This window comes from Ranitomeya imitator, chromosome 1, assembly GCF_032444005.1.
Source record: "Ranitomeya imitator isolate aRanImi1 chromosome 1, aRanImi1.pri, whole genome shotgun sequence".
In the NCBI taxonomy this organism is placed as follows: domain Eukaryota; kingdom Metazoa; phylum Chordata; class Amphibia; order Anura; family Dendrobatidae; genus Ranitomeya; species Ranitomeya imitator.
Window position 1 is genome coordinate 1,101,880,058 of NC_091282.1, and position 25,919 is coordinate 1,101,905,976.

Genomic DNA, 25,919 nt, shown 5'->3' on the forward strand with positions numbered 1-25,919 from the left:
GCGCTCTCACCCCGACAGCGCCGTTTCGCGTTATGCTTCTTCAATGAAACGCCCCCATTGAAGAAGCATAACACGAAACGGCGCTATCCCCGCCAGGCTATGTTCACATGTTGCATTTTTGCTGCATTTTTATTGCATTTTTAATGCAAATTTTAGCCTGTGTTTTACTGCAAATGCTGGGAGATTTCAGAAATATCAGGCACACATATTGTTTTTTATTCTGACTAAATTGCATTTTTGAAAACTGCAGCACGTCACTTCTTTCTGTATTTTTTCAGCGTTTTTTTTCACCCATCGAAAGCAATGAGTAAGTGCAAAAACACAGGTATCATGTTTTGCTGCATTTTTGGTGCAGAAACCTAAGGACGATGTATCATCTTTTTTGGGGGGCACTAAAATATATCTGCATGTATAAGAGAAAACAAAAAAGCAGCAAAACCTGCTTTTTTAAGCGGCTTATTTACTGCCATGAGAGCAGGTTTTTTCAGCAGCAAAAATGCAACGTGTGAACGTTGACTAAACGTGGGCATTGGGCAACTTCAGAATACTATTAACCTGCAGATTAACCCCATATCAACAGGTTAATAGCATTAATAGGACAGGCTCCGTTTATGTCGCTTGACAAGATACCATGGCGTCATGGTAAACGGGGTGTGCTGTGAGATACGACATCCTGTGCCGAAATTGGGGGGCAAATTTCGGGCACAAGTTAAGCCAACCAATAAATTGTGTAAATGTAAATTAGACAGTCTAAGGCCGGAGACACACTAACATTTAAAACTTTCTGTCCGATGTTGATTCAGAAAAGTTGGACAAGTGTCATGCGATTTTCATGCAAGTACAATGCTATTTTTATCACCTAGCATCCAAATGAAATGCAAATGCAACCTGTATGCAATGCGATTTTAACACAAGCTTTTACACAGAGTAAGTCTCTGTCATTTAAAGATAGTTTTCAAAGGAAATATTCTTCAAGCGAACAGCTGGGAGAGATGTTTATAGCCTGGGAAGGGAGTAATACAATGGAGCTTCCCAGGCTATTAATATCAATCGCAGCTGCATACTAAGCCTTTATTGGTTATTAAAATGGGGGACCTCAAAAAATTATTATGTAGGGTCCCCCTATAATTAATAACCAGCAAAGGCTAGGCAGACAGCTGTGTGCTGATATTAATAGCCAAGGAAGGGGCCATGGATATTGGCCCCTCCCAGGCTAAAACCATCAGCTCTCAGCTGCCCCAGAAAGAGCGCATCCATTAGATGTGCCAATTCTGGCACTTAGCCTCTCTCTTCCCCCTTGGCCAGGTGCCTTGGCAAGTCGGGTAATAGTATTCAGGTTGATGTCAGCTTTGACTTCAAGCCCAGGGATTAGTATTGGAGAGGCGTCTATTAAACAAGTCCCCAGTAAAAAAAAAAAAAAGTAATAATAAACAAGCGAGCCCTAATACTACAAATCTATCAAACAGCATAAACCGTTTTGATAAATATGGGGCATTTGTAATTTATCCTTTCTATAAATGTAACAGTTTTATTAAATTTGCCCTATTGAATCACCCAGTAGTGCACTCACATGGCTTAAGCTCCATTCAAATACGGCACATGGGACATTTATTGTCTGTGTTCGTTGGCGGCCCCAGGTCCACAGGTTCATACGTTTATTGTCTATCTTTTGATCAGTGATAAATATTTTTGGTAGCTTGGCCCCTTCAAAGTGAAACACATGACAGAATGACATATTGATGCTGATATCACAATATAATTAAATATTTATTGCATTTGATCAATTATAATTACAAGTCTTTATATGCAGGTTATCTGCATAAAATTACAATTTAACAGAAATAAGGTAAATAACATATATTAGTATCAATTGTAGAATTCGATAATCTTAATTCCTACACAGATAAATATTGACCTAGTGTGTGTAATGCTTTGGAAGAACTGATGTTGATGAAGATTGTGAAAATCCACCTCTGGTTATTAATGTTGTCATAGTTATTGGTGCACGATGAAGAATAGAGCAGCTTTTGTTCTAAAGAGTGTCCAAACCAGTAGCAACACAAATCTCAAAGAAGTAAATGTGGAGTAGAGGGGTCCATTGTTTATGCTCCCTTAATTCCCTTTCCTTAAAGGTCTCACTCTCCTTTGTGGGTGCATGTGAAGATAAAGAGTCCTGCACAGATTTATACTGCAGGGTTAACCAAGCTAGAGCTTGCCACTCCATAAATATCAATGGTCCAGTTGATTATGTTAAGGCAAAATGGTTGAAGGTGCACCTGGTGGTCAATTGAATAGTCCCGAGAAAAGCAATTCCTATTAAAACATACAACGTTGAATATCCTATTTTGAGGTTAAACTTGTCTCATGTAAAGTTTGATTCCATATTGCAAATATTTCAAGTGGATTACGTGTATGGTGTCTGTAGGACCTATACAAATATATCCCATTGTGATCCAACAACATCCCAAAAGATTTGCCTTCTCAATGAAGGAGGCACAAAAATCCAGATAAAATTCATGAAATTCCAACAATATTTTATATATCCAGTACAAAAACAAGTGTTATGGTTTAGATCTTTAACATTTGGTCTTTCTCATCAGGTTCATCTTCACTACTTGTAGATTCTTCTCCAAATAGATCTAGCCCTAGAAAGGATGAACTTTCCTTGTCCTTTGATGCAATCTTGAGGGTGATGAGTGAAGGTGTATCACTCATGCCGATCAGAATGGTCTTTCTGTCAGCTGCTAAGGTCAAGCAGAAGATTTTACTATCAGGGGTAAAAACTGAAACTACTGTTCCATTATCGAGGTCCCATAAACTGACGTCACCTAAATAAAGATAAAACATAAGTGGTCAGTTTACAGTGTATCATGTATAATCTGCTTCAAGATCTAGGGGTTAACATTTTATAGAATCATAGAATGTTGGAAGGGACCTCCAGAGTCATCGTGTCCGACCCCTGCTCAATGCAGGAATCACTAAACCATCTCAGACAGATGTCTGTCCAGCCTCTGTTTGAAGATTTCCATTGAAGGAGAACTCACCACCTCTTGTGGCAGCCTGTTCTACTCATTGATCACCCTCACTCTCAAAAAGTTTTTTTCTAATATCTAATCTGTATCTTCTCCCTTTCAGTTTCATTCCATTGCTTCTTGTGTTTCCATGTGCAAATGAGAATAAGGCTGATCCCTCTACACTGTGACAGCCCTTCAGATATTTGTCTACAACTATTAAGTATCCACTTAGCATTCTTTTTTGCAAGCTAAACATTCCCAGATTCTTTAACCATTCCTCGTAAGACATACTTTGCAGTCCCTGACTGGAGTAGCATTTCTGAGAAGATATGCTGAATTCATTAAGTGGCATGCACTTATTAATGAATAAGCGCAACAAAAGCTTCCTTTCATTGAAACTGCCAGTCTTAGGCTGGTTTCACACTTGCGTTTCAAAACGCATGCGTTTTTTAAAAAAAAACGCATGGTGAAAAAACGCGTGCAAACGCTGCGTTTTTTTGACGCATGCGTTTTTGCATGTGGTGAAAAAAACGTGGCGTTTTGACTCGTTTACATGCGTTTTTTCATGCGTTTGCGTTTTTTAGATGCATGCAGATAAATGTGTGACAGCTGCCAATCATCAAAATAAAGTAAAAAACCCACTATAAACAGAAAGAGCTAGGGTTAGGGGTAGGGTTAGATCCTAACCCTACCCCTAACCCTACAGGGATCCTAACCCTAACCCTAAAGGGATCCTAACCCTACCCCTACCCTTAAAGGGATTAGGGTTAGGATCCCTTTATCAATTTTATGGTGTGGGGTGGTTTATCAGTGTGTTTTTTTGTTTGTTTTTTAAAAAACGCATGCGTTTACATAGGCAGCAATGCATTTTTTTGCCGCAAAAAAAGCCACTAAAAATACTACATGTTGCATTTCTGCAACAACGCATGCAGAAAAAAACGCATGCATTGCAAAAACGCGTCAAAACGCATAAAAAAGCATGCGTTTTTAATGTTAAATATAGGGAAAAAACGCATGCGTTTTTTTGCGTTTTTTACCGCAAAAACGCAAAAAAAAAAACCGCAAATGTGAAACCACCCTAAATCAATTATCCCCTAAGTGCCAATTTGGATTAGCTTCAGAAAATGACAGGTATGGACAAAAGTATTTGGACACCATGAAGTACACCTGCAAAACCTTGTATGACATCCCATTCTAAATTGTAAATCCATAGGAATTAATTAGGAGTTGATCCCCACTTTACAACTTCCACTCTTTCGGAAAGGTTTTCTACAATTCTAAATGGGAAGTTTTGCCCATTCATTCATAAGATCATTTTGTGAGGTCATATTCTTATGATGAACGAGAGGGCTTGGCTCACAATCTTATTCTAGTTCATTCCAAAAGGTGTTCAATTTGGTTGAGTTTGTGGCTTTGTGTAGGCCAGTCAAGTTCTTCCATACCAAACTCAACCAACCATGCATTTATGGACCTTGCTTTGTGCACTGGGCACAGTCAGGCTGGAACAGACAAGGGCCTTCCCCAATCCATTACCACAAAGTTAGAAGCATACATAGTTTTTGTGCTTATATTAATTCCAGAGAAGGTTGGAACTGCAATTATTGAGTGTTGATACCCTTCGTCTCAGCACTTGGCAACCCCTTTCTGTAACTATACATGGTTTGCTACAAGGCTAGGTTTGTGTGAATCGCTCGCTTCCACTTTTCAATGGTACCACTCGCAGTAGATGGATTATTTAGGAGAAGAAAATTCACAAATTGTCTTGTTTAGGAAGGTGGCATACTGTTACTGTACCATCTGCACATTTTGGTAGACTGCATGGCTACGAGGCTGGATTTTATACACCTGTAGCGATAGGAATGAAAAAAAAAATCTGAATTCAATGAGCAAAATGTGTGTCCCAATACCTTTGGCCAAAAAATGAAACTGACCCAGAAGAAGCAAGTGTTGGTGAAACTCAGGGTTGGACTTGATGATCAGTGTTGCACATGAATCTTTTAACTGATGAGGACTTTTTATCTCATTTGTGTGAAAATAAAATAAAAATCTGCTTTTGCCTAAAATGGCTGGAAGAACTGCACTATGTAATTTGTGGATTATTAATTACTTTTTTCATGTGGCCAAGGTAGGAACCTTCTTCTTCACATCTAGTGGGAGAATACACCTGTATGGAATTCTAGGACTAGACCAAAAACACCAGCAGTCCTGGACTGAACTTTTACCCCAACATCCAGGGGTGGAGATTTACTTGTTTTGGTTTTTTTTTAAACTAATTCAAACTGGAATTTATCTCTTGTCTAATATGACAGTAATACAGGCATATTTTTTCATTTTGTGGTTTTATAGCGATGAGGGATTTGACCAATGGACTCCAGTGGGACCATTAGAAAGAAAGACTGATACAATGCAGAAAATGTATTTTATAAAAATATGTACTATTGGATTTATGTTCCATATGGCTAAAATGTTGCAAGCTTTGCACTTTTGTTAGCAATTTTGGTATCTCCTTTTTTGTTGTACACAGTACACTTTACAAAATTATACCCTTGGAAAGCTTCCTGAAATATTACTAGGAAATACGATGGAGAACGGGAGATTTGCCGTATCATCCAGATGTCCCGTTGGTTCAGTAACCTCCTTAAAGTTCCAGACATGGCAAGTATGCCCTATAGATAGTGCCTGGTATTCGGAGAGATATGGACACTTACTTGACAGTAGAATTGCTTTGGCTCCTTTTTCTATGATTTGCATTTTGCTGTTTACTGTAAGACAGAGGTTTTCATATCCTGGGATTATTTTGTTCTTACGCTTGAAAGGATCCCAAACCCTAATTCTGTAAATATATAGGAAAAATGTTACCGTAAGTAACTATGCATATTTTTCAGCACGATTTTAATGCAAAAAATCCAAGACAAAACTGTTTCATTTAAACATGGTGTTCCTTTCTTTACTTACTACATAAACATTAACAAAAAGGATACCGAAACATATCCCACTTACCTCTTCAGAGGAAAATTAAACATACCGTAGTTATTATTATGCAGTTATTCAGTGTATTTTTAAGAGGACCTAAAAAATGCAGTATGGCTCTATCCTTACTAATGGGTAATAGATGTTTGTGGGTTGGGTATTTCATATATCAGTTATCAATTGTGCATATTAAGCTCTGATTTATAATATATATATATATATATATATATATATTATAAATCAGAGATTATACCGTATATATATTTCTTACACTTACATGTTTTCCGACATCACACCAAAAACTATTCTGTCTGCCCCGTCAGTAATAGCCATGCAACAAATATTTGGTTCATTTTTCAGTCGTTTCTTGACCTACAGAGAAAAGTCTTACTGTTATATTAAAGTATTAAAGGTGGACATTGCTAACATCAAAACAAAAGACTAAAGAGGTTTTTTTTTTTTACTGTCAATCATTTTCAGGGACTGTAAAGAGCAGTAATTTCATGTTTCCTGGTATAACTGGTCAGGTAAATCTTCACAGCAAAGAGAAGAGTTGAAAGAACATACATGCAACTTCCTCAGTAGAGCACAATATAATCAATGGTGATTTTAGTTTTTATACTGATATCATACACAAAATTAAAGGGAACCTGTCACCATGAAAGTATAACCCATGTTAATCACTTAAACCTCTGCTCTTTCTGGGGTTTTTGGCCCAGTTGACGACAGTCCTATCAATGACTGACAGCTTTATTTGTATGAGTGCATGCAGAGATATCTGTCAGTCATTGATAGGACCGTCAACTGGACCCAAAGGTTCCAAAAGAGCAGAGGTTTAAATGATTAAAACATGGGTTATACTGGATCTTTTCTCACAAAACTATATAGCAATATACTCAGCTCGTCTTTCTCTATAAGATGCTGCATGCAGATTAGACAGCATTTTCATGGTGACAGGTTCCCTTTAAATGACATTAATTTTCAACTCAAGATCTTGAGTATTAAAAACTTTGAACATTGATGGCAAGTACTGACACAGTGACATTAATAGCAAAGCTGGTGGAATATTTTTTTTCTCACATCTGTATTTCACAGTCAAAATACAGGCTAGGTGTGGGGTCGCCTGACCTTAAAGGGAACCTGTCACCCCGTTTTTTCAGATTGAGATATAAATACTGTTAAATAGGGCCTGCGCTGTGCGTTACAATAGTGTATGTAGTGTACCCTGATTCCCCACCTATGCTGCGAAATACATTACCAAAGTCGCCGTTTTCGCCTGTCAATCAGGCTGGTCTGGTCAGGTGGGCGTGGTGACATCGCTCTTTTCTTCCCCAGCTTTCCGTTGGTGGCGTAGTGGTGTGCGCATGTCGCAGTGACGAATCCACTGCGCACACGTGAAGAAGCAGCGCGCGATCTGCGCTATTACCCCCTGTCATCGGTGGGGGCGGCCATCTTCCTGGGGCCGCGCGTGCGCAGATTGAGTGCTCTGCTGCACGGGGCTTCAGGAAAATGGCCGCGGGATGCCGTGCTTACGCAGAAGAGATCGCGGCGGCCATTTTCCCAAAGCCGAGTTTGCATCTCGGCTTTGGGAAAATGACCGCCGCGATCTCTTCTGCGCACGCGCGGCATCCCGCGGCCATTTTCCTGAAGCCCCGTGCAGCAGAGCACTCCATCTGCGCACGCGCGGCCCCAGGAAGATGGCCGCCCCCACCGATGACAGGGGGTAATAGCGCAGATCGCGCGCTGCTTCTTCACGTGTGCGCAGTGGATTCGTCACTGCGACATGCGCACACCACTACGCCACCAACGGAAAGCTGGGGAAGAAAAGAGCGATGTCACCACGCCCACCTGACCAGACCAGCCTGATTGACAGGCGAAAACGGCGACTTTGGTAATCTATTTCGCAGCATAGGTGGGGAATCAGGGTACACTACATACACTATTGTAACGCACAGCGCAGGCCCTATTTAACAGTATTTATATCTCAATCTGAAAAAACGGGGTGACAGGTTCCCTTTAATTTGATAACTTCATATATGCTGTCGATTTCAGGTTGAAAGAGACACGCTGACGGTATGTAGATTGTAATCTGTACTTGGACTGCAAAACACGGATATGTGAAATGGGCCTAACTCTAATACTCATCACCATCTTATCCTATACTGCATTGACGTGCTACGGCATGAAGTATGAGTGAGCCATGGCGATCCTAAATGACAATATAAAAATATATACACTACCATTCAAAATTTTAGGGTCACTTAGAAATTTCCTTATTTTTGAAAAAAAAGCACCATTTTTTCAAATGAAGCTAACATTAAATGATTCAGAAATACACTCTATACATTGTTAATGTGGTAAATGACCATTCTAGCTGCAAACATCTGGTTTGTAATGCAATATCTTCATAGTTGTATAGAGGCCCATTTCCAACAACCATCACTCCAGTGTTCTTATGGTACTTTGTGTTTGCTAACTGTGTAAGAAGGCTAATGGATGGTTAGAATACCCTTGAGCAAGTATGTCAGCACAGCTGAAAACAGTTTGGCTGATTAGAGAACCTATATACCTGACCTTCCTTTGAGCTAGTTGAGAATCTGGAGCATTACATTTATTGTTTCCATTAAACGCTCAAAATGGCCAGAAAAAAAAGAACTTTCATGTGAAACTCGACAGTCTATTCTTGTTCTTAGAAATGAAGGCTATTCCATGAGAGAAATTGCCAAAAAACTGAAGATTTCCTACAACGGTGTGTACTACTCCCTTCAGAGGAGAGCACAAACAGGCTCTAACCAGAGTAGAAAGAGAAGTGGGAGGCCCCGCTGCACAACTGAGCAACAAGAGAAGTACATTAGGGCCTGTAGTTTGAGAAATTGACACCTCACAGGTCCTCAACTGGCAGCTTCATTAAATAGTACACGCAAAACGCCAGTGTCATCATCTACAGTGAAGTGGCGACTCTGAAATGCTGGCCTTCAGGGCACAGAAAAAGCCATATCTGAGACTGGCTAATAAAGGAAAAGATTAATATGGGCAAAAGAACCCAGACATTGGACAGAGGAAGATTGGAAAAAGGTGTTATGGACAGACGAATCCAGGTTTGAGGTGTTTGGATCACACAGAAGAACATTTGTGAGATGAAGAACAATTGAAAAGATGATAGAAGAGTGCCTGACACCATCTGTCAAGCATGGTGGAGGTAATGTGATGATCTGGGGTTGCTTTGGTGCTGGTAAAGTGGGAGACTTTGAATAAGGAAGGCTATCACTCCATTTTGCAAGCCATGCCATACACTGTGGACAGCGTTTGATTGGAGCCAATTTAATCCGACAACAGGACAATGACCCCAACCACACCTCCAAGTTATGCAAGAACTATTTAGGGAAGAAGCAGGCAGCTGGTATTCTATCTGTAATGGACTGACCAGCGCAGTCACCAGATCTCAACACCATTGAGCTGTTGTGGGAGCAGCTTGACCGTATGGTTCACAATAAGTGCCCATCAAGCCAAACCAACTTGTGGGAGGGGCTTCTGGAAGCATGGGGTGAAATTTCTCCAGATTACCTCAGCAAATTAACTGCTAGAATGCCAAAGGTCTGCAATGCTGTAATTGCTGCAAAGGGAGCATTCTTTGACAAAAGCAAAGTTCGAAGGAGAAAATTATTATTTCAAATAAAAATCTTTTTTTCGAACCTTGTTAATGTCTGGACTAGATTTTCAATTCATTTAGCAACTCATTGTTAGGGTTGGAGGAATGCACCAAATATATAAATTTATTAGGAGAAGTTGGTGCGTTCGCAACCCGGGATCCACCGTGCAGGAAAGCACCTGCAGCTAGATATGGCGGTACTATGTAGCAGTATAAACAGACTCTGTTACTTCACAGAGTCTGTTAGAAAAGACAACGCTGTGCCCTGTTTGGCTCACAGAGGAACACAGCTACTTAGTAGAGCAGATGGTGGTCATGCAATCAAATACAAACATGAAACTCCTCGCCGGAGGTGCCAGAATTCTAGGGGCTTATTTCAGCTGGGTCCCTGAATACACACACACCAAACTCCTCGCCAGAGGTGCCAGCATTCTAGGGGCTTATTTCAGCCGGGTCCCTGAATACACACACAAACATGACCCCACTGGCGTTGAGCTCGTACTTAAATTGACACTAGCGCATGGCCGTGCGGACATGCGCACCTCTTATAGCTGCAGCAAGTACAGGGCTTTCCTAGAAGGACCAATGAGAGACTGCCACAGACGTTGAACACCTTCAGGACCTTCCTAGAGGACCAATAGGATCTGCTGCAGTACCTGAGCATGTGACCCTTGATCTCCAATGAGAGATCTTACCCTGGGCATGCTCAGAAGGGGAAAAGTAGGACTTAGTCCCAAATACGTCTGCTCGCTGCTGACCAGTACTGGCTACAATGGCAGAAGCTGGAAGGACAGCAGTAAGCCTTCGCACAGTGTCAGACTGAGCATGACGCTGGGACCGACGCCTCCGCTGAGCAGGCTCCACCGCGGCGGAGATGGCTTGAGATTCCCCCTGTGCAGAGGCAGGAACTCGACCCCTGACACTCATTTAATAAAGTATGAGTTTTCATGGAAAACACAAAATTGACTGGGTGACTCTAAACTTTTGAACGGTAGTGTATATGTTTCTTGTTTTGCAGCTTACCTGAAGGATGGAAGGTTGAATGGCAAAGGAAACATCTTTATGAGATGTTTTATTTTGTGATGGTTGTCATGATTCCTCCTATCTGAGTATCTGGACGCAGTGAATGACAGTTCTGCCATCCTATCTAGGAATGGGGCATGCTAAGCTGTCAATGAGGTCATGGACAGCTCAGCCATCTAATCGGATGCAGGGGTGTGCTGAGCTGTCCGTGTCTTGAGTGATAGTGTAGCCGTCCAATCAGGACCAGGTTGTGCCGGGATGAGTTGTGTGCTTGCTCTGTGCTCCTAGTCTTGTATTCTGATCTTTGTTGTTCGACTTTGGACTCGTCTTGACCACTGGTTTGCCTAGCCCTTTTGTCATGATGGGCTACCTTCTTGCAATATTGACCTCATACTGTTTCCTGACTATGCCTTCGTCTCACCCCTCTGTCTTTGACGTACTATCTTGGCCTTTTACCTCAGACCTCTACCCAGCCTCACAGTTTGTGGATTTTGTGATCAGGTTTTGATCATTTCATGTATGAAAATCCAACCAGGGTAACTACATCTGGTAACTTGAGTTCTGAGTATCTCCATTAATAGCACAAAATTGTTACAACCAACTTTTGTTAAAATTGCAGTCAATCACAAATGCATGGCCGATATTATATATTACCAGTCCATTCTGAAGATCCCATAAAGTTACATAGCTCGTTTTTTCATCATCACAGTAATTGGAGAGCACCAAAAAGCTGCCATTGTAAGTTAAAGCTGCATTGTGTAAAATGAGCATTGACGTCTTGTCCTCCAGAGTTTGCAGATGGCTGACAGTGTCCAGGCTGAACACACAAAGATGGTGCGCGTAGTACGAGCATACTATCACCTGCAAAAAATAAGAGATAGCAGAGGCAAATCTGACTGAAAGCGACACTATATAGAGAAAATCAAAGACCTGATACATGACAAAAGACAATGAGGCCAATTCATTAAGGCGGGCGTGGCGTACATCAATCTTAATGAAGGGCCCACTGGAGGATGATCCACCAAATTCATTAAAGGTACCTTCACACTGAACGATATCGCTAGCGATCCATGACGTTGCAGCGTCCTGGCTAGTGATATCGTTGAGTTTGACAGGCAGCAGCGATCAGGATCCTGCTGTGCCATCGTTGGTCGGCGCAGAAAGTCCAGAACTTTATTTCATTGCTGGATCTCCCGCAGACATCGCTGAATCGGCATGTGTGACACCGATTCAGCGATGTCTTCACTGGTAACCAGGGTAAACATCGGGTTACTAAGCGCAGGGCCGCGCTTAGTAACCCGATGTTTACCCTGGTTACCAGCGTAAACGTAAAAAACAAACAAACACTACATACTCACATTCCGGTGTCTGTCATCCAGCGCTGTGCTTCTCTGCACTGTGTAAGCGCTGGCCGGAAAGCAGAGCACAGCGGTGACGTCACCGATGTGCTTTCTGGCTGGCGCTCACAGTCAGTGCAGGAAAGCACAGCGAAGGGGGACAGACACCGGAATGTGAGTATGTAGTGTCTGTTTTTTTTTACGTTTACGCTGGTAACCAGGGTAAACATCGGGTTACTAAGCGTGGCCTTGCGCTTAGTAACCCGATGTTTACCCTGGTTACCAGGGGACTTTGCATAGTTGGTCGCTGGAGAGCTGTGTGTGTGACAGCTCTCCAGCGACCACACAGCGACGCTGCAGCGATCGGGATCATTGTCTAGATCGCTGCAGCGTCGCTAAATGTGACGGTACCTTTAGAGGTGCATGTAATGTATTGAATTTGACTCATCTCCTCTGTGGCGAACCCCCATCTGCGCCTCACCAATAATGCCACCACAGTCAGTGTCTTCTGACATAAGAAACAAAGTCAGTATTAATGAATATGACTGGTGAGCTTAGCCAGGCACTATCCCACCCTGATTCCTCCCCTGCTCCACCCATTTTGTCAAAGCTGACAAAATCTGGTGCAAAAATGCCAAAAGTCGCTAAATTAAGAGCCCACTTAAATGCCGATAATAAATCGAGAAGTAGTGTTCTTAAGAACGCTTGTCTCCCGATTATCAGCCTGTTTGACCTATTTAATGTGTAAAAATCATTGTCATTGGCAGCACATCATTTTGTGTAACGAGGGCATATGCAGCTGATAAAATGTCATACTATGTGCACAGGACAATCATATTAACAATCGTTCTGTGCCCATAGAAGGGTGGCCAGCCTGTCTAAATGATTGCGGACCGCCTGGCATGGACCCTTGTGCTACATACATGATAGCATCCTCTGGTGTTTATATCAGTTCCAACATACAGCGCTACTTACTACTGATACTCCAACCATTGACTAGATGACAGATGCTGAGGCCAATCTCTCATTCTCATTACCCATCATTTTTCCTTGACCTGTTTTGTGTCATTTTTAATTATCTTTTTAAATATTCCTTCTTACCTTTTCATCCTCACTCAGGAGGTACTGATATATGGCATTGTCCTTCTCATTGGCTAGCTGTTCGATATTCTCAATCTCCTGCTTTATCTCTCTTTCCTTCCTCCGTCGTTTTGCAGTTTTAGTCTCATTGCGTTTTTCCCAAGGTGTGAGAATAACTGAAAATTCAATAACATTTAATTGTCTCAAATATAATACTAAGATCAAGTCAACTAGTGCATGTATGGACCAGACTAGTGCATATATAATGGCAGATGTGACTGGTCGGAGAAATTCAGCAACCTATGTGAACGTAGCCTAAAGCAAAGTAATCACTTGAAGGGACTCCAAGGTTTTTGCAATTTAATCTGAGACCAGCATAAAGTAGGGGAAGAGAGCCTGATTCCAGAAATGTGTCACTTACTCAGCAACTTGCTGTTGCTTCAATAGAATCAGTGTTTTATCAACAGGAGCTTATCACTGCCAGACTAAAGGTACCTTCACACAACGATTTAGTTAACGATATAGTTGCTTTTTGTGATGTAGCAACGATATCGTTAACAAAATCGTTATGCGTGACAGCGACCAACGATCAGGCCCCTGCTGGGAGATCGTTGGTCGTGGGGAATGATCAGGACCTTTTTTTTGGTCGCTGATCACCCGCTGTCATCGCTGAATTGGCGTGTGTGACGCCGATCCAGTGATGTGTTCACTGGTAACCAGCGTAAATATCGGGTTACTAAGCGCAGGGCCGCGCTTAGTAACCCGATATTTACCCTGGTTACCATTGTAAAAGTTAAAAAAAACCAAACAGTACATACTCGCATTCCTGTCACGTCCCCCGGCGTCAGCTTCCCTGCACTGACTGTGAGCGCCGGCCGGCCGTAAAGCAGAGCACAGCGGTGACGTCACCGCTCTGCTTTACGGCCGGTGCTTACACAGTGCAGGGAAGCTGACGCTGGGGGACATGACAGGAATGTGAGTATGTAGTGTTTTTTTTTTTTTTTACTTTTACAATGGTAACCAGGGTAAATATCGGGTTACTAAGCGCGGCCCTGCACTTAGTAACCCGATGTTTACCCTGGTTACCCGGGGACTTCGGCATCGTTGAAGACAGTTTCAACGATGCCGAAGTCTTTCCCCTGATCGACAGTCGACAACGACTTACCAACGATCACGGCCAGATCGTATCGCTGGTCGTGATCGTTGGTAAATCGTTTAGTGTAACGGTTCCTTAAGTGTGCATGCAAGGCAGATCAGCTAGTCTGTGTAACCCTGCCCCCACCACTGATTGGCAGCTTGCTGATAATGTACAGTGAAGACAAAGGGCTGCCAATCAGGGATGTGGGCGGAATTATACAGAGCTCAGCATTCCGACCACTGCTAAATCTGTAACAGAGAAAACAGGAATTCTATCAAAACTACACCAAGCTGTCCAGTAAGTGATACAACATTGGAATCAGGGTCTCAGCCCCTATATTTTGCTGTGCTCAGATTACATAGCAAAGAACTACTGACAAATTTCCTTTAACCCCTTACTGACATCGGACGGTATAGTACGTCCGATGTCAGCTCCCCTGCTTTGATGCAGGGCTCTGCGGTGAGCCCGCATCAAAGCCGGGACATGTCAGCTGTTTTGAACAGCTGACATGTGCCCGCAATAGCGGCGGGTGAAATCGCGATTCACCCGCCGCTATTAACTAGTTAAATGCCGCTGTCAAACGCAGACAGCGGCATTTAACTACCGCATCCGGCCGGGCGGCCGGAAATGACGTCATCGCCGACCCCCGTCACATGATCGGGGGTCGGCGATGCGTCAGCATGGTAACCATAGAGGTCCTAGAGACCTCTATGGTTACTGATCAATGGTGGCTGTGAGCGCCACCCTGTGGTCGGCGCTCACAGCACACCTCCATTTCTGCTACATAGCGGCGATCAGCAGATCGCTGCTATGTAGCAGAGGCGATAGGGTTGTGCCTGCTTCTAGCCTCCCATGGAGGCTATTGAAGCATGGCAAAAGTTAAAAAAAAAGTTAAAAAAAATGTGAAAAAAATAAAAAAAATATAAAAGTTTAAATCACCCCCCTTTTGCCCCAATCAAAATAAATCAATAAAAAAAAAAATCAAATCTACACATATTTGGTATCGCCGAGCTCAGAATCGCCTGATCTATCAATTAAAAAAAAGCATTAACCTGATTGCTAAACGGCGTAATGAGAAGAAAAATCGAAACGCCAGAATTACGTTTTTTTGTTCGCCGCGACATTGCATTAAAATGCAATAACGGGCGATCAAAAGCACGTATCTGCACCGAATTGGAATCATTAAAAACGCCAGCAAAAAATAAGCCATCAACCGACCCCAGATCATGAAAAATGGAGACGCTACGAGTATCGGAAAATGGCGCAATTTTTTATTTTTTTTTTAGCAAAGTTTGGAATTTTTTTTCACCACTTAGGTGAAAAATAACCTAGTCATGTTAGGTGTCTATGAACTCATAATGACCTGGAGAATCATATTGGCAGGTCAGTTTTAGCATTTAGTGAACCTAGCAAAAAAGCCAAGCAAAAAACAAGTGTGGGATTGCACTTTTTTTGCAATTTCACCGCACTTGGAATTTTTTTCCCGTTTTCTAGTACACGACACGGTAAAACCAATGATGTCGTTCAAAAGTACAACTCGTCCCGCAAAAAATAAGCCCTCACATGGCCAAATTGACGGAAAAATAAAAAAGTTATGGCTCTGGGAAGGAGGGGAGTGAAAAACGAACACGGAAAAACGAAAAATCCCACGTTCATGAAGGGGTTAATATAAACACTGCTTTGTTATATCTCATACGTGATACTGGTGATCTGCAGATTATTTCTGTAACTGAATACCAATAAGCATGTATTTCTACCTGTCTCCTTCCCTTTCTTCTTTTGCTGCATCACTTTTTTCTGACTATTTTCCTTGGATATGTGATTGTCTGCCAATATGTCCAGGGACTTGTCCTTAAATTGTGGCCTTAGGCGATCCTTTATGAAACCTGTCTCCATATTCCAAATAACAAAATGATTCCTGTAAAATAGCAACATATATAGGTTTATCATATGCTGTATGTAATTGTAGCATATTCAAATATCCTGCAGATTATGTAACTTTAGATAGCAAACATACTGACTGCTGAAACTGACTGCTGATCACCATATGCAAATAGTGGTGAAAGGAAGGTCTATCTGTTAAAAAATAAAAACATAGGCTTTTTTCAAATATCTGTTCATTCTTATATGTAAGAAAAAAATGGACAAATTTTCATCAATGTGCTGAATTAGATGTTAGTCCACTTTTGGTCCATATGCCGGAATAGTCAAGGATTCAGAGGTCAAAAGCCAGGAGGGTACCACATAAACAGAAGGAAGAGACAAAGGCGTAGCCAGATAACGGTCAGAGGGTGAAATGCCATGAAGATAGCGGATCAGAATAATGGGGTTAAACAGACGGATGGTCAAAATGAGGTCCAAGGTCAGGCAATGAAAGATCAACAAACAGAACACAAGGCACAGAGATAAACCACATAAAAACTGAATGTACATCTGGCAGAAATCTGGGACTAACATCCCAGTTATGTAGCCAGGCAATCACCTGGGACAATAATCACCTGGAGACAACCTGCACTTCCCAGTCTCAGATTGGATGGCCGAGCTGTCAATCAAAACACACAGATCAGCACACCCCTGCACCAGACTGGACACTAACCTGTTAATCAAAGTACTGATAGCTTCACCATGCCCTGTACGAGATTGGACGGCTGAGCCATTAATAACTGAATCCCAAACACACTAAGGCCTCTTTCACACTTCCATCTTTCTTTTTCCGTTACAATGCATCGTTTTGTGAAAAAAAACGGATCCAGCAAATGTTTCTGCTGGATCTGTTTTTTTCTCATAAACTTGTATTAGTGACGGATTGTGACGGATGGCCTTCAGTTTCATCTGTCGTGCACTGGATCCGTCATAAAATTGCTGTCCGTCGGGAAGGAGACAACGCACATAGAAACGTTTTTTGTGTACGTTGAAAAATCGCTCAGCGACGGATCCTGCGCTGTCCGTCGTTGGCTATAATGGAAGCCTATGGACTCAGGATCCGTCGCTGACCGTCAAAAGCAGTAATCCAGCGATGGATGCAGTCTTTTGAAACTGAGCATGTGCGAAAGAATTTCCAGCCAGGGAAATTCTCTCTCGCTCTCTCTCTCTTCTTGCTATAAACAGCATCAATAGTAAAAAGATATTATGTTAAAAATTAATTAAAAAAATTAAAAAGCGTGATATTCTTACCTTTCGGCGTCCCCCGCAGCCTTCCCGATGCTCACGATGCTCCCGGCAGCTCCCGTTCCCAGTGATGCCTTGCGAAATGACCCGATGACGTAGCATCACGCGAGACCGCTACATCATCACAGGTCATTGTCTCGCAAGGCGTTACTGGGAACGGGAGCTTCCGGGAGCATCGCGACCATCGGGAATGCTGCGGGGGACGCCGGAAGGTAAGAATATCACGATTTTTAATTTTTTTATTATTTTTAACATGGGTTATGTTCTGTATGCATTTTCGCAGCGGAAAAACACGGCGAAGAAGCATACACAACGTGTGCACATAGCCTCGACGGATCAGTCAAAAAAACGGACCCAGTGCACCTGTTTTTTTACAATCTGCACATGATCCGTCTTTTCAACATTTTGACAGATTGTGACTGATTGTGAAAAAGGCCTAAGGGATGAATTTGAGACAATTCCTTCTCTAGTTCAAATGTGTAAGGGATCTACAAAGGCCAATGCAGTAGAAAGGTGCTATGGAGCATTTTTAGGCCGATGCTACCATCTAGTGGACATAAATAGCCATTGTAAGTACTTGAGAAGTACAAGAACAAAAAGATAAGAGACCTGTTACACAGTAGAGACAAGTGGCGAGGCTGAGGAGAGAAATATAAAAGCAGCAGGGATCTGCATAGGTAGGATGTTGTCCCTGGCTTGAACTTTTACCAGTTCACTACCAGTGGAGAAGAAGACTGTGCTGGCTTATAGCCAAGCTTCAAAAGGACCAGTAGAATGTCAGATAATGCAGGATCAGTACTGTGTTATCAATAAGATAAGACGTCTTGTGTGTCAGAGTGAAGACCAGAGCGAAGAAGAGTGCAGAGGATTGATCGTGTGAGCAGTGGGAAGCATGAGTTTATCTCCACTGAGGCTGTAGATGACAAGTAAAGGTCTATCGACGACTAGAACTGTCTGCAGACTGCGGTGAAAGATTGGAACGAGGCTTGTGGCCTAGTGGCATACATAGTAGGTGAATTCCTGCTGGGATCCTAGCGTGCCGACCATCCCTATAAGTGGGAGCGGACTGATGGAAGCCCTGCAGTTTTAACATGGAGTATGTCAGGACACAGGTCAACATATCCTTATAACCACAGCGGATGCTCAACCGAGGGTTGGAGAGGGACACTTAATCAATGAACAGAATATTGGCGTTGCACTTTTCGGTGTGGTAGCGCTGGGATTGTTGTTTTCTAGGGCAGGGAGTAGGGCCAGACTGGTTGCCGCAGGACCGACAGAGCTTACTGTTAACAGTTCAGGCTACCTGTCTAGTGTTAACACAAGGCACCATTTTTCTAATTTTATGACTTTCCTTGTTAATTGCGCAAATAGTTTAATAAATAATAACCTGTTATTTTATAACCACGTGTTCTCTATGCGGCTGCATCTTCGGACCTGTTTACACATGGATGGCATATGTGTGCTCTTTTTTTCACTGACTCACTGAATTTGAATGAGCAAGTTTGATCAAAATCTGGGGCTTGGATCAAAATCAGACATTTCTATGTCTTTGTTTAGTTTTCTTTCTTTTGCGAACTCTCAGCCTAATAAACTATAATGGGTACATGTTCTATCTATGAAAACCACCTAAAGAATATGTACGCTAATAATGATTTGTAATGAATAATTGATTTGTAAAGCGTTGCGGAATATGTTGGCGCTATATAACTAAATATTATTATTATTATTTATAATATGGAGTCTTGGGGAAGACATTGTAAGACAAGCAGAAATAGTAAATGTTATGTGTCATGTGGATGATAGAAATTACAACTTCTCAGTTGTACATGCAAATAAGCCATTGATAGCAAATGACAGACAATTGTTTTCAAAATCATCCTGCACATGGCCGTACCCCTATTAAAGTGTTTTGCTTAAGATGTACATCCATTATTCCACAGTGTTACCTGTTCTCTGAGAGTCCCAGGAGTAGGCCATTATCCAGGACCCTGTATTCATGCTTCGGACAAGGTATAATATAGAGGCCTGTCTGCCGGCGGACATATTTTTTCTTCAACAAATCATAAGTGAATAGTGTCTACAGAAAGAAAAACAAGTACAAATAAAATATCATGTATACCATATGTCATCTGACTGCCTTCTTTACACAGATCTCATTGTTCTTCACATAACAAAGTGGCTTCTTCAAAAACATATATGGACTTCTACTTCATTACCTGAAATATAGGTCTGGGTGTGTCAGTGAATGACGCCATTCCCCTGTCTGTGAGGATATAGAGCTTCATGTCTCTGACTAGCACGACATCGCTGTTCTCCACCAGGCCTCGCTCCACACGCACCGCGCTGCTTTTACACTTTGATTTTACTATGTTCCACACAGAGATAACTCCGGGCCTCACATTTCGGCAAACCACATATCTGTCCACAGCAAAGTAGAAGACATTTACAGCACCACATTTTGTTATATACACTCATGGCTGCCTGAGGGGAATTCATTGCTTTTTTTCATTTTCTTATTTCCCATTTTAATACTGTAATATGCAGGAGTTTTTACATTTTTGGATTAATAGACCATGATGAATAAGGCCATGGTCATACTAGCAGTATTTGGTCAGTATTTCACCTTAGTATCTGTAAGCCAAAACCAGGAGTGGGTGATAAATACAGAAGTGGTGATATGTTTCTATTATACTTTTCCTCTGATTTTTCCACTCTTGGTTTTGACTTACAAATACTGAGGTAAAATACTGATCAAATACTGAGTGTGTGAATATGGCCTAAAAAGGCAAATTATTCTGTGTCTGTCAAGACCTTGAACATAACTGGATAGTCCAGTTTTAACAGAAAGATGCTTTATTTAAAAAAAAAGTATGCAGTTTTTAACATACTTTCTGCATCAATTCCTCATAGTATTAAAATCTCTGCTTGCTGTCAATAATAATCTCCATTTTTATATCAGGCGGACAAAATAATATATATCAACACTACAATCATCAGTATCATTGTAGATATATAATTAGCATCTTCATAATATTTTAGCTCAGGATTAAGAAATTACCTGGGAAAATTCTTCATTGTAACAATCTCTTGGATCCCATTGGCTACCTTTGCATTATTCATGTTGGCCGTCAGAGACTGGTCATTTATACGGTTGGCTAAATTCCACGATCGTAAGACATTCTCTCCTTCACAGAAAGCAAGGCAGTACCGGAGATCAAAGCAGACTCCTAGAACATTTCACATCTATATGTTAAGATGACATTTGTATACATGAGATCATGTATGTAACATTTTAGAGCCATGCTTTAATATTCAGTTACTAAATCTATTAAGTCTATATATCTCCTGTATTTTCCTACTTCTTTTTCTAGGTTTGGATAGGTGGGTCCTGGATGCCACTATTCAGACAACCCCATGTAAATCCCTATGTTTCCTCCTTGTAGAATAATAATACCTATAATAACCACTCGATGCCAGCGCTGTTCCAGCTGTGTCATGCACTGGCTCTCCCGGAGATTGCATGACATAATGCCCTGGTGGCCAATCAGTGCTGGCTCCACACTCCCTGGCTTCGGACATATCACATACATTCAGGGGAAGTGAGAGATGCTGCTCTCTCACTTCCTCCAGATGTATGTGATTTGTCCAAAGGTGGGGAGTGTGGAGCCAGTACTGATTGGCCACCAGAGCATTATGTCATGCAATCTCCGGGAGAGCAATGCCGACACCGCTGGAACAGCGCTGGCATTGAGGTGTTATTATAGGTGTTATTATTTTACAAGGTTGAAACATAGGGATTGAGAAGGGGTTGTCTGACTAGTGGAGAACCTCTGTAAAGAGGAACCGTCAGTTGCTTAAAAAAAATTATTTTTACCTGTTGCAAATAAAGCAGTTCTCCTTAATCTGGTGATATTGTTTTTCGTTTATTCCTGTGTCCTTCTGTACCTAATCTATGTCCTCCTCTTCACTGTTTATAAATCTTGCCTTTGTTAGACAAGTGGGCGTAGTTTATAACTCTTCCTGAGAACTACAAAACCATGTTGCCAGATTGAGGAGAAAAAACAGCATTTTCACCAAATAAAAAATTTATTTATGGCAAGTGACATGTCTTCTTTAAAGGGAATCTGTCCTCATGTGTTTGCTAACTAATTTGAGAGCGGCATAACATAGGGGCAGAGACCCAGATGTATCATACACTTATTTACAAGTCTGCTGTAGTTTTGATAAAATCACTGTTTTACTAGCAGGAGATTATCACTAGAGGACTACTTGGCCTGCAACCAGGTAGCCCAATCATGCACCCAACACTGATTGTCAGCATTCTGCCTATGCCTATCAAAAACATTATGACATTATGACTCACTTTAGACCAATTTGAGGTATCACAGGAGCCGTTTCTATTTAAAGTCCGGCTGGTTAATTTCAGTCCTCAGAAAACACATCACAGGAAACTCAAATACAGCTCTTGTCCAGCATAAAATAAAACATAAAGCAACAAATCCATACAATAGTGCCGGTTACCCCTCATGGCTTAAGGTACCGTCACACATAACGATATCGTTAACGATATCGTTGCAACTTAGTAACCCGATATTTACCCTGGTTACCATTGTAAAAGTTTAAAAAAAAAACACTACATACTCACATTCTGATGTCTGTCATGTCCCCCGGTCTCCACTGTGTCAGCTCCGGCTGTAAAGCAGAACACAGCGGTGACGTCACCGCTGTGCTCTGCTTTACGGCCGGCGCTGACACAGTCAGTGCAGGGAAACTTTCGGCAGCAGCGGTGCATTAGCAGCGCTCCTGCCGAAAGCAGTTTTAACCCTGTGGACGCCAGGGGACGTGACAGACATCAGAATGTGAGTATGTAGTGTTTTTTTTTTTTACTTTTACAATGGTAACCAGGGTAAATATCGGGTTACTAAGTGCGACCCTGCACTTAGTAACCCGATGTTTACCCTGGTTACCCGGGTGCTGCAGGGGGACATCGGCATCGTTGAAGACAGTTTCAACGATGCCGAAGTCGTTCCCCTGATCGTTGGTCGCTGGAGAGAGCTGTCTGTGTGACAGCTCCCCAGCGACCACACAACGACTTACCAACGATCACGGCGAGGTCGTATCGCTGGTCGTGATCGTTGGTAAGTCGTTTAGTGTAAAGGTACCTTTAGCATTCAGCTTCTTAAGGTACCGTCACACTAAGCGACGCTGCAGCGATACCGACAACGATCCGGATCGCTGCAGCGTCGCTGTTTGGTCGCTGGAGAGCTGTCACACAGACAGCTCTCCAGCGACCAACGATCCCGAGGTCCCCGGTAACCAGGGTAAACATCGGGTTACTAAGCGCAGGGCCGCGCTTAGTAACCCGATGTTTACCCTGATTACCATCCTAAAAGTAAAAAAACAAACGCTACATACTTACCTACCGCTGTCTGTCCTCGGCGCTCTGCTTCTCTGCTCTGGCTGTGAGCGCCGGGCAGCCGGAAAGCAGAGCGGTGACGTCACCGCTCTGCTTTCCGGACGCTGTGCTCACAGCCAGAGCAGAGAAGCACAGCGCCGAGGACAGACAGCGGTAGGTAAGTATGTAGCGGTTGTTGTTTTTACTTTAACAATGGTAACCAGGGTAAACATCAGGTTACTAAGCGCGGCCCTGCACTTAGTAACCCGATGTTTACCCTGGTTACCAGCGAAGACATCGCTGAATCGGTGTCACACACGCCGATTCAGCGATGTCTGCGGGGAGTCCAGCGACGAAACAAAGTTCTGGACTTTCTTCCCCGACCAGCGACAGCACAGCAGGGGCCTGATCGCTGCTGCCTGTCACACTGGACGATATCGCTAGCCAGGACGCTGCAACGTCACGGATCGCTAGCGATATCATCTAGTGTGATGGTACCTTTAGTCCTTTGGCAAAGGCACTCAATACAGGAGATCTGCACACCTCCATACACACAGCCATGTGTGAGACAAACAGCTCTCAATTTACAAAGTGAACCACACCAGGGGTGGAGATAAGGTGACCAGCCTTCTCTCCCAACTCATCAGCTGCTCAAAATCTGTCATGGCCAATTAACCCCATTTATTCCTAAAGCATTACTCCAAGTTTACCTCCCAACCACTAGGTGTCCAATAGCCACCCTACAGCCTCTATGCCCAGTCTTAGGTGATGCTTCTGTCCGTTCTATGTTGTCCAAAGGGTTGCACATTACTGGAGATGGCCTCGCTATTCAAGTAAATTCTTAAACTGGAATGATTTGTAGGTTACTAGAGCATTTAAATGATTGTTGTGTCCCTATTAAAAATTATTGTAAATACAACATCCATTTTTATCTTTACAAACTGGCCTCGATTCATAACTCGCGGGGATTTTTTAAATCACTTCCTTTTTTGTCTTGTGGTATTAGTTGCCATTTTTGGCATTAAATTCATCAAAATGGCACACCTGATTCATGAATTTGGCCCAAAGTAAAAAATGGCTTTCTTCCTGTCTTCAATGGTTGCATGTTGGTACCAAAAAGTTACAAAAATTGTGCATACTCAAAAATACCCCAGGGGGGATTGGAGTGAAGCTGCGCTAAATCTTACTATTTTTAAAAATGTCACAATTAGTTTTAATCAAGTGAAAACATCTGGAATTTCTAGTTTCGTCCTCAAACAAAAAAAACAAGGCAAAATAGGAGAGCACATATAAAATAGACTTAATAAAAGGCGCAAGTATAATAATGAATTGGGTGTGCAAAACACACAAAACTAGACAAAAAATAGGAGCGAAGGCTATGATGAATTCAGGCCATGTTGTACATCACCTTCAAATCTGATATACAGTCACACTTTTACTTCTGACCCAACACCATGCAACTTTTCTCACTAGAAAACTGTGCTACCACTGTCATTTTACTCAATTTATAAAGCAATATATGTTATAGACAAAATAACAGAAAATATGATCGTGAATCTTACATATCGGCAGCGTGATTGAGCTTACCTCCCATGGGTACTGATGAAAATTTGACCATGTGTTTATGGTCCTCTGTTTCTAGATTCCAAATTACTATCTCAGTGGTGTTGGTGTTTGGGAGCCGAGAAAATGCAACTACGTGTGATCCCTGACTATTCACGGCAAACTTAGTAATGAAGTCATTGCTGCAGCCCTTCACTGTGCGAATATAGGCAAATGTGTGCACGCTGAACAGCTCAATGTGCACCACGTCATGTAGTTTTGGTGACGGATACCTGCAATATACAGAGCATTATCGTGTTTAGAGAACATAACCTATTACAGCGACATAGTCAGAACTCAGTGCAGATTTTTTCATGTTATTGAGATGATCTCCTTTGATAGATGATTAGGTGTCTCCCTTTTCTCTTACTCTCTGGCCGGCCTCACACTAGCGAGTTTTACGGACGTAAGAGAGGTGCAGAAAATACGGATTGCACACGGTACAATGCATCTCTATGGCCAAGCTTCTACCTGCCGTATTTTACGGATCCGTATTATACGTCCTTCTACGGCCGTAGAAAATCGCAGCATGCTGCGTTTGTCACCGTAGTGCGCAAAAAAATCGCCAATGAAAGTCTATGGGGGCGAGAAATATACGGATTACACACGGACCAACAGTGTGACTTGCGTTAAATACGCCAGACATCTCCAGACATCGCCAGGTGCAAGGAATTGAGCCAAGCCCTCAATCATGAAACTCAGACATGCTAATTAGCTCAAAAAGCCACACAGACATCCCGGAAGTCTGGTGCTCGCCTCCACAGAGTTCCAAGCAGCATGGCATCCATCATTAACGTGGATATGCTCCTCATCCTGGTCCAAGAAAGGCCAGAAATATGGGACCAGCGGGATCCCAACTACTCCAACCGGGCCAGGAAAGAGGCAGCTTGGAGGGCCATCTGTGGGCTCCTATTCCCCAATTATGCCCAACGGCCACGTGCGGAGCAGACAAGACTATGTAAGTACACTCATGTATTCACAAGATTTAACTTTAAAAGATGCTTTCCTTACATGATTACTTGAGCAATCATTTTTATCTTTATATGTCATTTATGACCTTTTTTGGCATTTTCTAAAGCTGAGTAACATGCCAAAGTGTTTCTGGACATAGTTCATCTTGATCTTGCCCTGCTAAATATTTTCTTGGCCTCATACCCCGTCCAGAGGGTTGTTGTCCCTTGTCTTATTTTTACATAATTTCGCACAGTAGTCTCATTATTGCACAAGGCATTTTCCTGTACTATCCTATCCTATCTTACCTAATGTATGTTTGCAAGAACAGGGTTCTCTCCCCTCTCTACCAGTCTGATACTATCAAGTTATTAACTGTGGGCGATATATAGACCTCTGCATGTAACCCCTTTATCATCTGCCTCACCATGGAAATTATGGTGCTCTACCAACTTTTTAAACAAAAATAAAAAATATGACTGACAACTGGAATAAGCTATGTTCAGAATGATATTGAACAATATTTCTGACCATGTAATTGCAGTGGATGATGTTATGACTCGATGGCGCAGCATCCAGGACCAATACCGGC

General features: G+C 42.2%; 1 protein-coding gene across 1 annotated transcript in view; it reads right to left on the reverse strand.

The window, feature by feature from the left end:
• Positions 1-1,748: 1,748 nt before the first annotated feature.
• The window catches only part of LOC138656931 (uncharacterized), a 41,982-nt gene continuing 17,811 nt past the window's right edge, over positions 1,749-25,919 (reverse strand). Inside the window, exons 7-16 of the mRNA XM_069744283.1 lie at positions 24,362-24,609; positions 20,438-20,606; positions 19,596-19,797; positions 19,326-19,456; positions 15,969-16,129; positions 13,095-13,249; positions 11,311-11,517; positions 6,262-6,356; positions 5,723-5,847; positions 1,749-2,828 (exon numbers count right to left, since the gene is read on the reverse strand). Of these exons, the coding sequence (XP_069600384.1) occupies positions 2,569-2,828; positions 5,723-5,847; positions 6,262-6,356; positions 11,311-11,517; positions 13,095-13,249; positions 15,969-16,129; positions 19,326-19,456; positions 19,596-19,797; positions 20,438-20,606; positions 24,362-24,609 (1,753 nt within the window). The 3' untranslated portion in view covers positions 1,749-2,568. The remainder of the gene's footprint in view (positions 2,829-5,722; positions 5,848-6,261; positions 6,357-11,310; positions 11,518-13,094; positions 13,250-15,968; positions 16,130-19,325; positions 19,457-19,595; positions 19,798-20,437; positions 20,607-24,361; positions 24,610-25,919) is intronic.